Source organism: Brachyistius frenatus, unplaced genomic scaffold, assembly GCF_029030835.1.
Source record: "Brachyistius frenatus isolate BFR_SWC_R1_liver_20210118 unplaced genomic scaffold, ASM2903083v1 Contig_301, whole genome shotgun sequence".
In the NCBI taxonomy this organism is placed as follows: Eukaryota; Metazoa; Chordata; class Actinopteri; family Embiotocidae; genus Brachyistius; species Brachyistius frenatus.
Genome location: NW_027210900.1, coordinates 267,278 through 280,000, shown reverse-complemented (window position 1 = coordinate 280,000; position 12,723 = coordinate 267,278). Strand labels below are relative to the sequence as shown.

General features: G+C 38.3%; 1 protein-coding gene across 2 annotated transcripts in view; it reads left to right on the top strand.

The window, feature by feature from the left end:
- dgat2 (diacylglycerol O-acyltransferase 2) overlaps positions 1–12,537 on the top strand; it is a 12,656-nt gene extending 119 nt beyond the window's left edge. Inside the window, exons 1-8 of one of the 2 annotated variants that reach the window (XM_069722707.1) lie at positions 1–200; positions 2,069–2,197; positions 2,449–2,556; positions 4,052–4,122; positions 7,454–7,658; positions 8,172–8,346; positions 9,852–10,054; positions 10,206–12,537. The exon at positions 1–200 is cut by the window's left edge and continues 119 nt beyond it. In XM_069722707.1, the coding sequence (XP_069578808.1) occupies positions 161–200; positions 2,069–2,197; positions 2,449–2,556; positions 4,052–4,122; positions 7,454–7,658; positions 8,172–8,346; positions 9,852–10,054; positions 10,206–10,360 (1,086 nt within the window). In that variant the 5' untranslated portion in view covers positions 1–160 and the 3' untranslated portion in view covers positions 10,361–12,537. Of the gene's footprint in view, positions 201–1,095; positions 2,198–2,448; positions 2,557–4,051; positions 4,123–7,453; positions 7,659–8,171; positions 8,347–9,851; positions 10,055–10,205 lie in introns of those variants that run through there. The other variant, XM_069722706.1, reaches the window with a different exon arrangement.
- The last annotated feature ends 186 nt before the right edge of the window (positions 12,538–12,723 follow it).

Genomic DNA, 12,723 nt, shown 5'->3' with positions numbered 1-12,723 from the left:
AATGCCCGCTCTGCACTTCAGTCAGCTGCTGTTGAAGGCAGTCATGACAGAGGACCTGTAGGGTTGGACTCCTGACAGCAAGCAAGCAAGGTTTTTCTCTCTTTTTTTTTTTTTTTTTTAAAGTCTTTCGGACATCCTCACCATCCAAAAAGCCTCAGCTATGAAGACCATCCTTGCTGCCTACTCTGGCGTGCTGAAAGGTAAGGGGACGGTTTGGGAGCTTGAAAAGTGTAACACGGGGCTGCAAGCAAGCCGACAAACAGAGGTGGTCAAACAAATCAGGAGAGGAACAGGGAAGAGGTCAGCGGGACATGGCACACCAGTTTGGATCTATTATTTTGTGTTTTATCACGTGGATGACAACAGTATTCAACTTAGGGAGATATTGCTATTCAAAATCGTATATATATATATAAAAAAAAACTGGTTGAAAATAAAACTGGTTGAAAATAAAGCGCACTATAATTTAGTGTGTGACACTACAGGAGATAATAAATACTTCACAATGAAGTGTATATTCACTGCTGAACACATTCATTGTTGTGTTTAATTTGTATTCTGAGATTGATTATTGCGCTGTTTCCAACAAATACTGAGCTATACTGACAATGTGACCTGATTTTGCCCATTTTGCATTAGAAGCTGCGTTTGGTTAGAAACTGAGACTTTGACTTTTATTATAAAAGAATGAGAAGTGTTCATGAATGTATCAGCTCAGGAACATCGTAGTTGCACTTTAGAAAATCCTTTTACATTTTTTCTAAGACTATCTTGATGCAATACTTGCACGCCCATGAGTAGAGTGAAAGAGTGATCGGTTTCTCTAACTTTTTCTGCTGTCCATACTTGCCTCAAGTACATCCTTTCCTAAAGGGACTTTATTGCAATTGATGAGTGGGCCAACATTCACAGTCCTGGTTATGTGTAAATTAATCCCACTGAAGTTCACCCATATTAAACAAATCAAGCAGTTTTTAAAGTTATCGTGTTTTTTTGTGTAAATTCCTTTTTTGGGTAACTGATCGTTACGTGCGCCTCGGCACACATCCAACAATAGCTGAACTTAAGAAGTCCTTTTTATACAAAAATGAAGGCTGTAGATTGTCTCCCATCATTTTCTGCACATTTGAAATGCAACTCACAGCGTGTATGGACAGCAGAAACTCCTTTTTCACCTTTTCAGTAGCCTTCATTGTTTTTAAGTTTAAACAATTTACTGAACTTTAACTTTAAGTGTGTTTTTCCTGTCAGAGATGAGTCCAGCTAGAATATTGATGGGTACAATAGCTGGCCATTTAACTCCCTACACATGTCAGCCAGAGGGAAGATGGGTTTTGCAGGACAAGCACATGGTTCCCCTGTTGGCTCCATCTGCAGGGAAACACTGTTTGTGTACATCTCCACCGGCCTGCATGGTGACCAGTTTGATCTGGCTCTCAGTGGGGCTGTGAGTGGGCAGCTTTAGCCATCACCAGTTGATTCTTGGACAACGCTCTGTCCCTGGACACACATTCAGACAGTGACCGTCTTAAGGAGTCATAGCATCATTGTTTACAGGTATTACCACCACAATCCCTGTGCTGGGTTATTTTCAGTGAGCACAGATGGGATTAGACGACAGTGTTTTCCTGGCGGGAGGATCTTCTTCTTATTGGCTCTCAGCTGTACGAGCTTGAGCTTTAGTCGCTCTTAATGTGGCCGTTACTTTACACTCCCTCTCCTTACATAGTCTCCTCACATGTAGCTGTATGGCTTTGCTTTTACGGGCTGGTGACTGAAAAGGGCTGGTGAGTAGCTGACTCCGTGCAGCCGTGGCCTGCCTGAAATGTACATTGATGTGGGGCTGCTTGGTGGAAATGTTGGACACGGTGTTCTAGGAAATCATTAACTTTGTTTTGTTTGATGTCCACCTGTGGGATGGAACTGAAATCAGCAGCAGGGACATACTGTATATGCTAGGAAAGTGACAACTGTTTCTTTTGAGTTTGATTTATCACCAAATTCTTCTCTTCCTCATCTATGATCATCGATGGATATTTGGCTCATCTCGCATATTTTAATCTCGAAGGCACTGGCTCCAGCATCCTCTCTACCCTGCAGGACGTGCCGACAGCGCTCTGGCCCTGCGGATCCAAGATGGAAAAACATCTCCAGGCCATCTCTGTCCTGCAGTGGGTCATCTCCTTCTTAGCCATGGGTGAGTCAGTGAGTAAATGAGTGCATGGATGAGGACCTTTGTGCATTTCACTTGAGCTGTAAGAAAGCAAAGTAACCTGCATCAGTTGGATCATTAGTCTCACATTAAGGAGGTCACATCATTGAGCTGCACATATGCTTATTTATGGCTTCTCAGCGTTGTCACCTCTGATTACACTCAATTCACACCATTTAACCTGTGAATCTATTGAGCATGACTTTAGATGTGATTGTTTCTCCTGTCTCCTATAGGTGTTGCCTGCACTGCACTGTTGATCTACATGTTCTGTACTGATTGCTGGCTGATCGCTGCCATTTACACAGCCTGGCTCATTGTCGACTGGAACACCCCGAAACAAGGCAAGACATTAGATAATGTCTAATCTAATGAATAAGAAAGTCACGGTTACCTAATAGTTGGATTCTGGACCACGTGTGGAGACACACCACTGGTCTGATGATGAGAAAATTTAGAAGTGAAGCTTTTTTTTTTTTTTTTCTGAAAAGTGTTGGATCTAAAATGTTGCACTGATTAATAAATAATGGTTAAAAATTCCAACAGTGTGACAGGACATGAATAGATGCACACACTTGCCTTGGCTATCAGCATGAAACCAAACAAATGAAGACACTGTTACCTAATCCTTGGGTAAGGTATTTTATAATGATTAGCACAAGGACTATATTATGTCTGATAATAGTTCCTATCAAAAAGAGACACAAGATGCATAGATCAATGGATGTGTCATATAGTTGGTCATTCTATTACTTTAGTTCACGGTAAAATGAGTCGACAACTATTAGATGGATTGTCATAAGATTTTGTGTGTTATATCTGTCAAGTTCATTATGCTCTCACTTACCACTCATTGCAACAATTTTGACAAATTATAAATTATTTAAAACACTTTTTAGGCAAACCTGTTTAAAAAACATGCTGATTAGTCAGTCAATAAAGAAAAATGTTTTTGTCAGATTGATGACGTGTCATATGCCTGACACGGAAATAAGTTAAAGCAAAATGATAAAACACATTGTTATTATAGTGAGCTCAATAAAAACAAAAATAATGAAGGTCCTAATCTTGAGACGAAGTCTCTGGTCGACAAGATAGCGGTTGATATTTTACTTCAGAGGTACAAATTTCCCAAAAGTTTGCGACTGAAGACATTTTGCAGACAGAAGTGGGCCTAATGTAGAGTCAACCTTTGGCTTCTGGGGATGCTTAGGATGTGAGGCTGCTGTGCAGTTGTGCAGTTTGGCTGGTTGTCAATCCAGCATTAATGCAGACATTCAAGATGACCAGAGGATGAATCTCACTATATTTAGGTCTCTAATAAAACATCAACATTGGTTCCCAGACAAAGAATTCTAAGGACACATGCTCACTGTGTACTTATTAAACATTAGCGTGTTGCATTTTCATTGTAAAAACATTAGCATGTAGCTTGAAGCCCGGTGCTCTTGCATAGTACAGCTTCTCTGTGCCATGGACATGGCTCTGTTTAGCTACATCTAATTGTAGAACTGAAATGAATTCCGAATGCCAATAAAATAGTAATTTGACAATTATCATTTAATAATTGATTTAAAGTAGTTTATCAAACAAAAAAATTCATTCATTTGTTCCAGTCTCTCAGAGGATTACTCTTTTGGCTAAATAACAGAAGCAATATGAAGATGTCTGGATGTCCATTTTTCAGTTTCTATTACATTTTGTAAACTAAATAATTCTTAATTTTTTTTTACAGAATCATCACATTAATGGATAAAAAAATAATTGTCAGCTTCAATCTGTTCATTGATGCGTTTGATGTATAAAGGAGTGGTTTGTAATCTGTAATGTTCTCCTCAGGAGGCAGGAGGTCCTCGTGGGTGAGAAACTGGACGATGTGGACATATTTCCGAGACTACTTCCCAGTTAGGGTGAGTAAATATGTCATGGTCTTGATGAACCATTGCTCATGTATCCAACCGCAATCGAGGGAAATCAAGAGCAGAGCAGAGGAATGTTTGTTGTCAGGATCTGCACCAGTAAGGAAATTAACCTACAAAACCTGCCACTTGTTGTTGGCAGATGAAAAGTTACTACTGTAAGACTTAACAATTACCAGTCGTACACAGGTTTGACATTTTAGATAATCTTATCGGGGGTGGATCGGGTATCAGCTGTTCGCTCCATGCTGTTCCTTGTCCGGTGCTGATTATGATGAAGGGTTGACGTTGGTCGGGAGTTTCAGACTTTGTCCTGGAAGATAGTTAAAGAAGCAATGCTAAGCCTTGTCCTCAGGTAGTCCCCAGGCAAAAGGGGAGTGTGTTATCACCAACTGACACACACACACACACACACACACACACACACACACACACACACACACACACACACACACACACACACACACACAGTGCCTGCAGGGGGTGCAACAGTAGCTTTGCGTGACTAAACTGTAACAGAAGAGAGCACAAGTCAAGGTTAGAGTGCGTTTTTAAAGGAAGGAGATCTGTCTGTTTTGTGTGGCTCAGTAGCCGTAGGATATGAGTGAATCATACGGACTAAAATGGAAACAATTCTCCAGTTAATAAACTGGATCTCCAGAAAAATATCAACTATGTACATTTTTAATCATTTGCGGTCATTTTCTAAGCGAAAAAAAGAGAGATGTCAGCTCCAATGAGAGGATTTGTTCTTTTATATAGTGATAAATAGAGTAATTCTGGGTTCTGTCTGTTTGTTGGATAAAATACTGTTGAGATGGCTATTTTTTCTTAGGCCCTATACGATTATATATAGGGCTGCAACTAATGATTACTTTTGTATATTCTGAAAAAAAAAAAATGATGTAATGCTTTCTTCAAATGTCTTGTTTTGTCTGACCAACAGTCCAGAATCCAAAGATAAATCATCATATTTGAGAGGCTAGAAATGAAAAATATTTGACATTTTTGGCTAAAAAAAACCTTTTAGAAAGTAGTTAGCATTCATTTTCGGTTAACTAATCTCTACAAATGTAAGTGGACGAAAGGATTTATCAGTTAATAACAACAAAACAATGATGGGAATAAAACTTGACGTGAAAAAAAAAATCACTTCTTTCTTTTAATGAGTCATAATAATGAGTCATTTGTTTGTCCTTCAATCGTCTAATAAAACAGAGGCTTTCAGCTATTGTATATCGCTTTAGTGTAAAAACAAAAAACCCCTTCTGTCCAGGTGTTGATGAGCTTATGTGCTGCGCTGAGGGAAGGCAAGCCAAGTTTATTTGAAGAGTGTGTCTAAAGGAAAGCATTTCTTTACATACAACATATATACAACAAGGAAATATAAAAAGATGGTTAAAAAAATATTGTAAAATATAATACAAATGGGACGATTTTAAAGGTTTGATGTCCCAGCTGAACTTAGTACACTCAGTATATATCAATGCAGCGAACAATGTGCCTGTTTGTCTCGGTGGGTTGATGAGACCATTCTTCTGTTACTCAGATACTTGATGCAAGTTAGTGCTCATAGTTCTCTTGTTTTAAGAAATTCTGATATTGCGGTATGACGTAAATGAGCCAATGCTGCTGTTTTAGCTTAATGCTAAAATGAAGCCGGAATTATTTATTATAAGTTACAGACAGACTGAACACTCGGGTCTGCAGATGAACCTAGTGAAACTTGTTTTTGCTGTTTCACATCTCAAAATGACCTGAAAATATGTTTTGGGGCATTGATTAGTGGCAGGGCCAGTGTTCTCTATCTAACATGAGCATATGACTATTATCATTTATGAGTTGGAAGTCAACTGGTCAAAGTACGAGCCAATGTAAGAGTCGAAGATAGAACAACAGGAAGTCTGAGAATGGCACTGTTATGAAAACTGTTACATGAATGTCTGTGCCAGTTTAAATCTAGAAACAAAGACTCTTCTGCATTATTGCTACCTATTTGCAGCAATCAGTGAATCTTGTATCGCTGCCACGTCCAGTCTTTCCTCCAAGTGTTTAAACCTTTAAATGCTGGCTAGATCTCGGTCCGACTTTAACACCTCACCTTCGCGACGCCCGCCAGGTGGACTCGTGCAGTACGGTGGGGATCATGGATGATCTCCCAGGCTAATATGATTATACAACTGTTGTGTTTGACTGGCTAATAAGGGGGCTTTGTGTACACTCTGTGATGGATCTAAATCAACACTGCAGATCAGAGTTTCCTATGGGATTGTGCAGTTTTACAGCCTCAGCATGAAACTAAGAGCTTGAAATGATGCTGAAAGTTTATGTTCATTACTGCCAGCCTGAACAGGTGCACAACCTTTTTATCTGCCTCATTATTTTACGAGTGGACTGGAGTGGACTGTGGAGAGTCCTGTCTGGTTTGAGCTGATAAGAATGTCCCAGTTTTACTAAAACAGCTGTGGCCCAGATCACTCAATCTAAGTAGTTTTTAATATGTAATGTGGTAACAATTGAAATGACAGTAAAAGTAGCCATACAAATACAGATGTTCACTTGTACAGTAAAAAAGGGTATTTACATTAAATATGTATTGAATATATCAGAAAGATAGAAAGTAAATATTATGAGGGAATGGAGGAGCTTCTCACAACTGGCAAAAATGTAATCTAATTATGGATAGTGAAACGGCGCCAAGAACAAAAACAACAAAATAGCACAATAAATAACTGCATGGCATCATTCTCATGCTCAATGTTGAGTAGTTCATTGATTAATCTAAAATTACTTTATTTTTCAATAAGTTGATCATCAAAAAAGAACCATGGACAACTATACTATACTATTATCAATTTCTGGTTATCTTTCGAGCAAAAATTACCTCCTTAATGTGAAGATTGGTCATGTTTGGTGTTTAAACTGTGTTTAGACTGTTAGCAAGTGAACTAAAGATGTCATTTTGAGAGATGTTTCTTATATCAACTGCAAAAATTATATGATAATAATAATAATAATAATAACAACAATAGTAATATTAGTATATTGGATAATACCTCATAACACATCAAATAAGTTGAAGTAGCTCAATATAAAACCGTAAAAACAAAGATACTGGATTAAATTAAGAATGCAGAAATTTGTAAAACATCAGCATTAGATTAGCATGCAGTGTATTCATAGAAGACAGATTATTTATGGCATAAGTCACATTTTAATAAACCTTTTAGCTATATTTCCCTATTGCATGACTCTGGTGCCACAGTGCACCCCTCATGGAAATCAGCCTCAAACTGCTCGTCTTTGTGCTTTTGTCCTTCAGCTAATTAAAACCCACGATCTGTTGCCCAGCCGGAACTACATATTTGGCTACCATCCACACGGCATCTTTTGTTTCGGGGCTTTCTGCAACTTTGGGACAGAGGCCACGGGCTTCTCCAAGAAGTTCCCGGGCATCAAGCCGTCCTTAGCAACCTTAGCAGGAAACTTTCGCTTGCCTGTCCTTCGAGACTACCTGATGTCTGGGGGTAAGATGATTTGAGAAGCCATCGAGTCTTGTTTGAGTTCTTGAAATGTCTGATGGCACTGATAAATATATCCACACAGGGGCTGACCTTTGTCCTGTTGCACAGCTGAAAAAGTTTCTGTTTACCTGGATCTGCTGATTTCATTGATTTATAGAGCTTAAACTGTTGTTTGTTCTTCAGGCTTCTTCTTTGCACATAGATGCTCTATAGATACTCTGTTAGGTTACTGTAGGTTATTGTACATGCTGTTTCAAAAGGGGTCATTGGTGAGTAAACCTTAGAGGATACATTTTTTTGTCTAATGTGTATTGCAACAACCATATGTGCAAAGTTTCAGTTTCAAAAATGTTTGGGCTCACTAGATCAGGTTTTTGTCAGGTTTGTTCACATGTTTACCATGATGAGTTTAATTCTGCCTAAATATTGCTATTGACTGGAGGACTTCAGGACACAAAAGAAGCCAAAATTGCATCAAAACTAATCTTTTTTTTCTTTCTTTTTTTTGCCTTGTAGGTATCTGTCCAGTGAACAAGAATTCAATCGACTACCTGCTGTCACGTAACGGGACAGGAAACGCTGTGATCATTGTTGTCGGAGGAGCAGCGGAGTCGCTGCACTGTGCACCCGGCATAAATTCTGTCACTCTGAAGAACCGTAAAGGCTTTGTGAGGCTGGCCCTGCAGAAAGGGTGAGCTGGCTGCACACTATTCAGACACAAGGACACGTGCAGGATTCAGTGACTAAACACTGAATCCTGTGTTTCAGTTATGATCATGAAAATGTCATTTTCTGCGCCGCGGCAGCTCCCGGGACTGAATAAACCCTAGATTATCACTTCCATAAAGTTTTTAAAAATGATCTAACATTGAGCGCTACCAAATCTTTTATGAATGTGCAGTGTTGTCCCTGATTGAAGTTGGAGCTCTTCGTGGTATGCACAACTCTTTTAAAAGGTTCAGACTGTGTGAGCACCTCAGCTGTACAATAAACACTATTACAAACTGTAGGGTAAAGTGACCCTGGTTTGTCTCACTAGCCCAAACAAGCCTCATTGCTTCCCAAATACAGCCGAGGATTATCATATCACTGGGTGTACCTCGTCCAAAGAAGCTTACAGCTTACTGGAACAGACATGCAGTTATGCATACCGGTGTTCATAATAACCAGGTTAGCATTCTAGCTCATATAAGCCTGAAGTGTAAATTCAGGTCACTTAGGATTCATGTTCTTTCTTTCATGACTTTGTATTTATGTGTATGAAATAGAGGTGATGGTAAATAAAATGGTATCTACTTTATAATTTTCAAAAAGGGATCACTGATTGTCTTTTTCTTATTTTATGTAAAAAAAAAAAAAAAAAAAAAAAAAAAAAAGGATGAAATCATGATTTTTATATCCATTGAAAAAAAACCTTGAATTTAGAAAATAATAATCACTCTGAAATTAACTGGTCCTGTGGTCCAATAATATGCACTGAAAATGTTTCTGACTTCTGGTCGAAGGTTTGATTTCCAACTTGGCCACAGATCAAGTTGGATTAAGGAATATCAATCCATAATGTTTACTGATTGCATAATATCTTTCAAAATTGTTATACCCTGCCAATAGGGAGACTTTGTTCTCTACCTCCAATAATATTATATATGAACTTTGATAAAAATGTCTGTGCTTTCGCCACCAGTGACCTAAACTGATTCATGACAATCAGCGAGCTGTACACATGAAAACATGCCAACATCCTTCAGGATGTTTTGTTACTGTCTGGCCTGTTGGTGAGGTAGTGATTTGTCGTAAATACAAATTATTCAGTTTAATGTCACGTATTAAACTGAGCTTTCTAGTGTAATATTTGTTTTTAAAGCAAGAGGATTTTACAGATATGACTGTAATATAACAATAAACATATAAATTAGTAAAATGTGGATAATTCAGGTCATATAAATAATTGTATAACAAGTCTGCAAATTTCAGCAAAGGGAACATGAAATGTTTTGTAACAAAGTACTTAAAAAAAAAAAAAAAAAAAAAGAGTCTCCAGTATTTGATGCCACTTGCTTCAAACTATTTTACATGTTTTACTAACTTCTTTCTTTACATTGTTACTGTTTAAAAAAAAAAAAAAAAAAAATCATAAAGGCAGCTCTGGAACTTTTGGGGACATTTGTTGAGGTTTTTCCCTCTGTGCTCCTTCAGGTCTGACCTGGTTCCAGTCTATTCCTTTGGAGAAAACGATGCCTATAAGCAGGTGATCTTTGAGGAGGGGACCTACTGGAAATATTTCCAAAAGAAGCTGCAGAAGATCTTGGGTTTTGCCCCGTGCCTTTTCCATGGATGTGGCTTCTTCTTTGACAACTCCTGGGGCATTGTGCCTTTTTGCAAGCCGATCACCACAATAGGCAAGTTTGATTCTGAGAGTACTTAGATTAGAGCTTTCTATCACCTACGTCTGCTGTTTCAGTTGAGTTTATCACAGGACAGATTCACTAAACAACGTCACAATTTACACAACTCTGTTTGAATTGTCTCTTGCTCTGTGTTTTATTATAGTTGGGGAGCCAATCACAGTGCCAAAAATTGAGGATCCCTCTGCAGAGATGGTGGATCTTTACCATGCAATGTATATCAAGTCCCTGCAGTTCCTTTTTGAGAAGTACAAGACCCGCTTCGGCCTGAAAGAGAGTGACGTCCTGTACATTCAGTGAGAGGCCGAGCGGCCCCTGCTGAAGCTCTGAACTGTGGCAGTGTCCTCAGACCCCTCGTCCTCATTCCCTTCCCCCCTCCTCGTCTAACCTTGATGCCCGGTTCATCTCTGGTCTGCAAACCCTGCAGACCTTTGGTCACCGTGTTTTCTCATATACACAACAACGCGCACGCAAACATCGTCCCTTTGTTAGGAAATGGCAGGTTCAAAGAATTGTGGCCTCTCCCTGCTGCTCTTGTTTGGAAAGAATTGACACCAAAACCTACATCAAAAAGTGTGCCTTTGTTATTTCTTTTTCCATTTTCTCATTTAAAGCATCAAGTTTGGACTGCCTCGTCAGTGAAAAGGGGGGTGAGCTCCACTAGATGGAGCTAGAAGGTAACATGCAGGACTTCAAGGCTGTGCTAATGTTTTCTTTTCCCCCTATGCCTTATGAAGTATAGAGTACTTCTCCCTCAGCTCTTTATGATCCCCTTACATGCTAAACGCACAAACAATGCAAATGGAAGGAACCACTTTATTATTGGGATAATAAGCCCATATTTTAATTGAGCCAAAGACGTATGTTGTGCCCACACATGCATTTATTTCTACTGTACAAATGCTCACAGTGAAGAAATTCTGCAGGGCAGATTTATATTGCACATTACATGTGTGCCTGTGATTGTATAAAGCCATAAAGTATTAATTGTATTCTGTAGAGAGGAAAAAGCCTATTTGAGTGCATGTGCCTCAACCAATGTTTCCTGATGCACTTTTCGTATTGCTGATTACCCTCTGATGGTTTACTCTCAAGAAAAATGCCTTTGATATGAGATTTTGTTTTTTTCAAGACAGCTGTTGCGCTGCTTGGCTTGATTTCCCCTCGTTGTCCAGGTCTTAATCTGGGTGGATGCATTTTGTCTTTGCAGTATAAAATATGACTAGCCTTTTGGAAAGTTTTGAGCAGCAGTTAAAGAAGATAAAGTAATTTTCAGGTAAAATCCTGATGTTTGATGATTCCAGTGGACATCGTATCTCTTTGTAACTGTACCATGGATGATAATTGAAAAGGAAGGTAACACCAGGTTGTTCTTTCTTGGTAATAAGCTATATCTGACGTGGTTACTCGTACTTTTGTGACATAAAAGTATGTGTATAGAATCTACCCTGGGAATCGTCAATATAAGTAAGCTTGGGTTATGTTGATGGGCATGAAGATAGGCAGTAATTGGATTGTCATTTGAAGATCTCTGGTTTCACCAATGTGGCTTCTTGTAAAGAGCAGTGTAAACCCTATGCAATAAATTTGCTAGCAATAAACAGTGAGACCTATCTATATATATGGCATCAACTGTCTGCCAATATTTAAATTAAACTTTTATATGTTTTCAGAAGGGGATGTGTGCGTGTGTGTTGTGTCTTGTTTTTTTGGGCACTTTTCTACATGTTTCCCCACATTAACATCAGAAAGACATCCATAATTTACCACTATAGGACAATAACTTTCAGTCTTACTCAACAATGTATGCATACTGCATTGTCACAATTTGCCCTGTAACATATTCATTTTCTCTTAAGAAGCTGTCAGAACAGTCCCACAGTATCACATATGCAGTATTTAGTATTGCAGCCTCAGTATGTTTTTTTTTCTTTCTTTCTAACACTGGTTAAAATATATACAAACCCAAGGTTGTTTTGTTTTATTGCTGCATCATTTCATCAAATAGAAAGTTTTGTCTGATAGTTTTATACACATCCAATTTTTTTTAAATTTTTTTTTGACCAGAATTCACTCCAATGTATCTGTGTAAATGTCGGGGTCCCCACCAAATATTGTATAACGTTGTTCGAGCTTCACTCTGCACAATGATGTATGTTCAGAGTTTTACACTCCAAGCTGGGAGTGGAAAGTTTCTTGGGCTCCCCTCTTGTCTGAGTTGTAGCAGGATTTGTGACATCACAACTATAACCAGCCCTTGTACCCAAATGTAATGTGGAGACTGGAAGTTTTGCATTGCACAAACACTGATCATGACCTTTGTATTGAGGCATCTTGTATCCACTAGTTAAACTTTTGAAATGAAAATATTTGCATATTTATCAATTCAGGATTTTTCATTGAGGGAGGAGGCATATATACCACTATAATAATTTCTTACATGGGATTAAACCTTTAAAAAAAAAAAAAAAAAAAAAGCATATCAAAGACAAATTACTATTTAAAGCAGGATCATTTTTGTAGTTTTGAACACAAACAAAGGCTCTGTCAGTAAAACCATGTTTTAAAAAGTGAAAAATGTACATAAATCCTGTACTTAATTGTAAAATAAAATGTATAATTTTACTCAACTGACAATTATAACTGAAATGCAATTAAAGTCT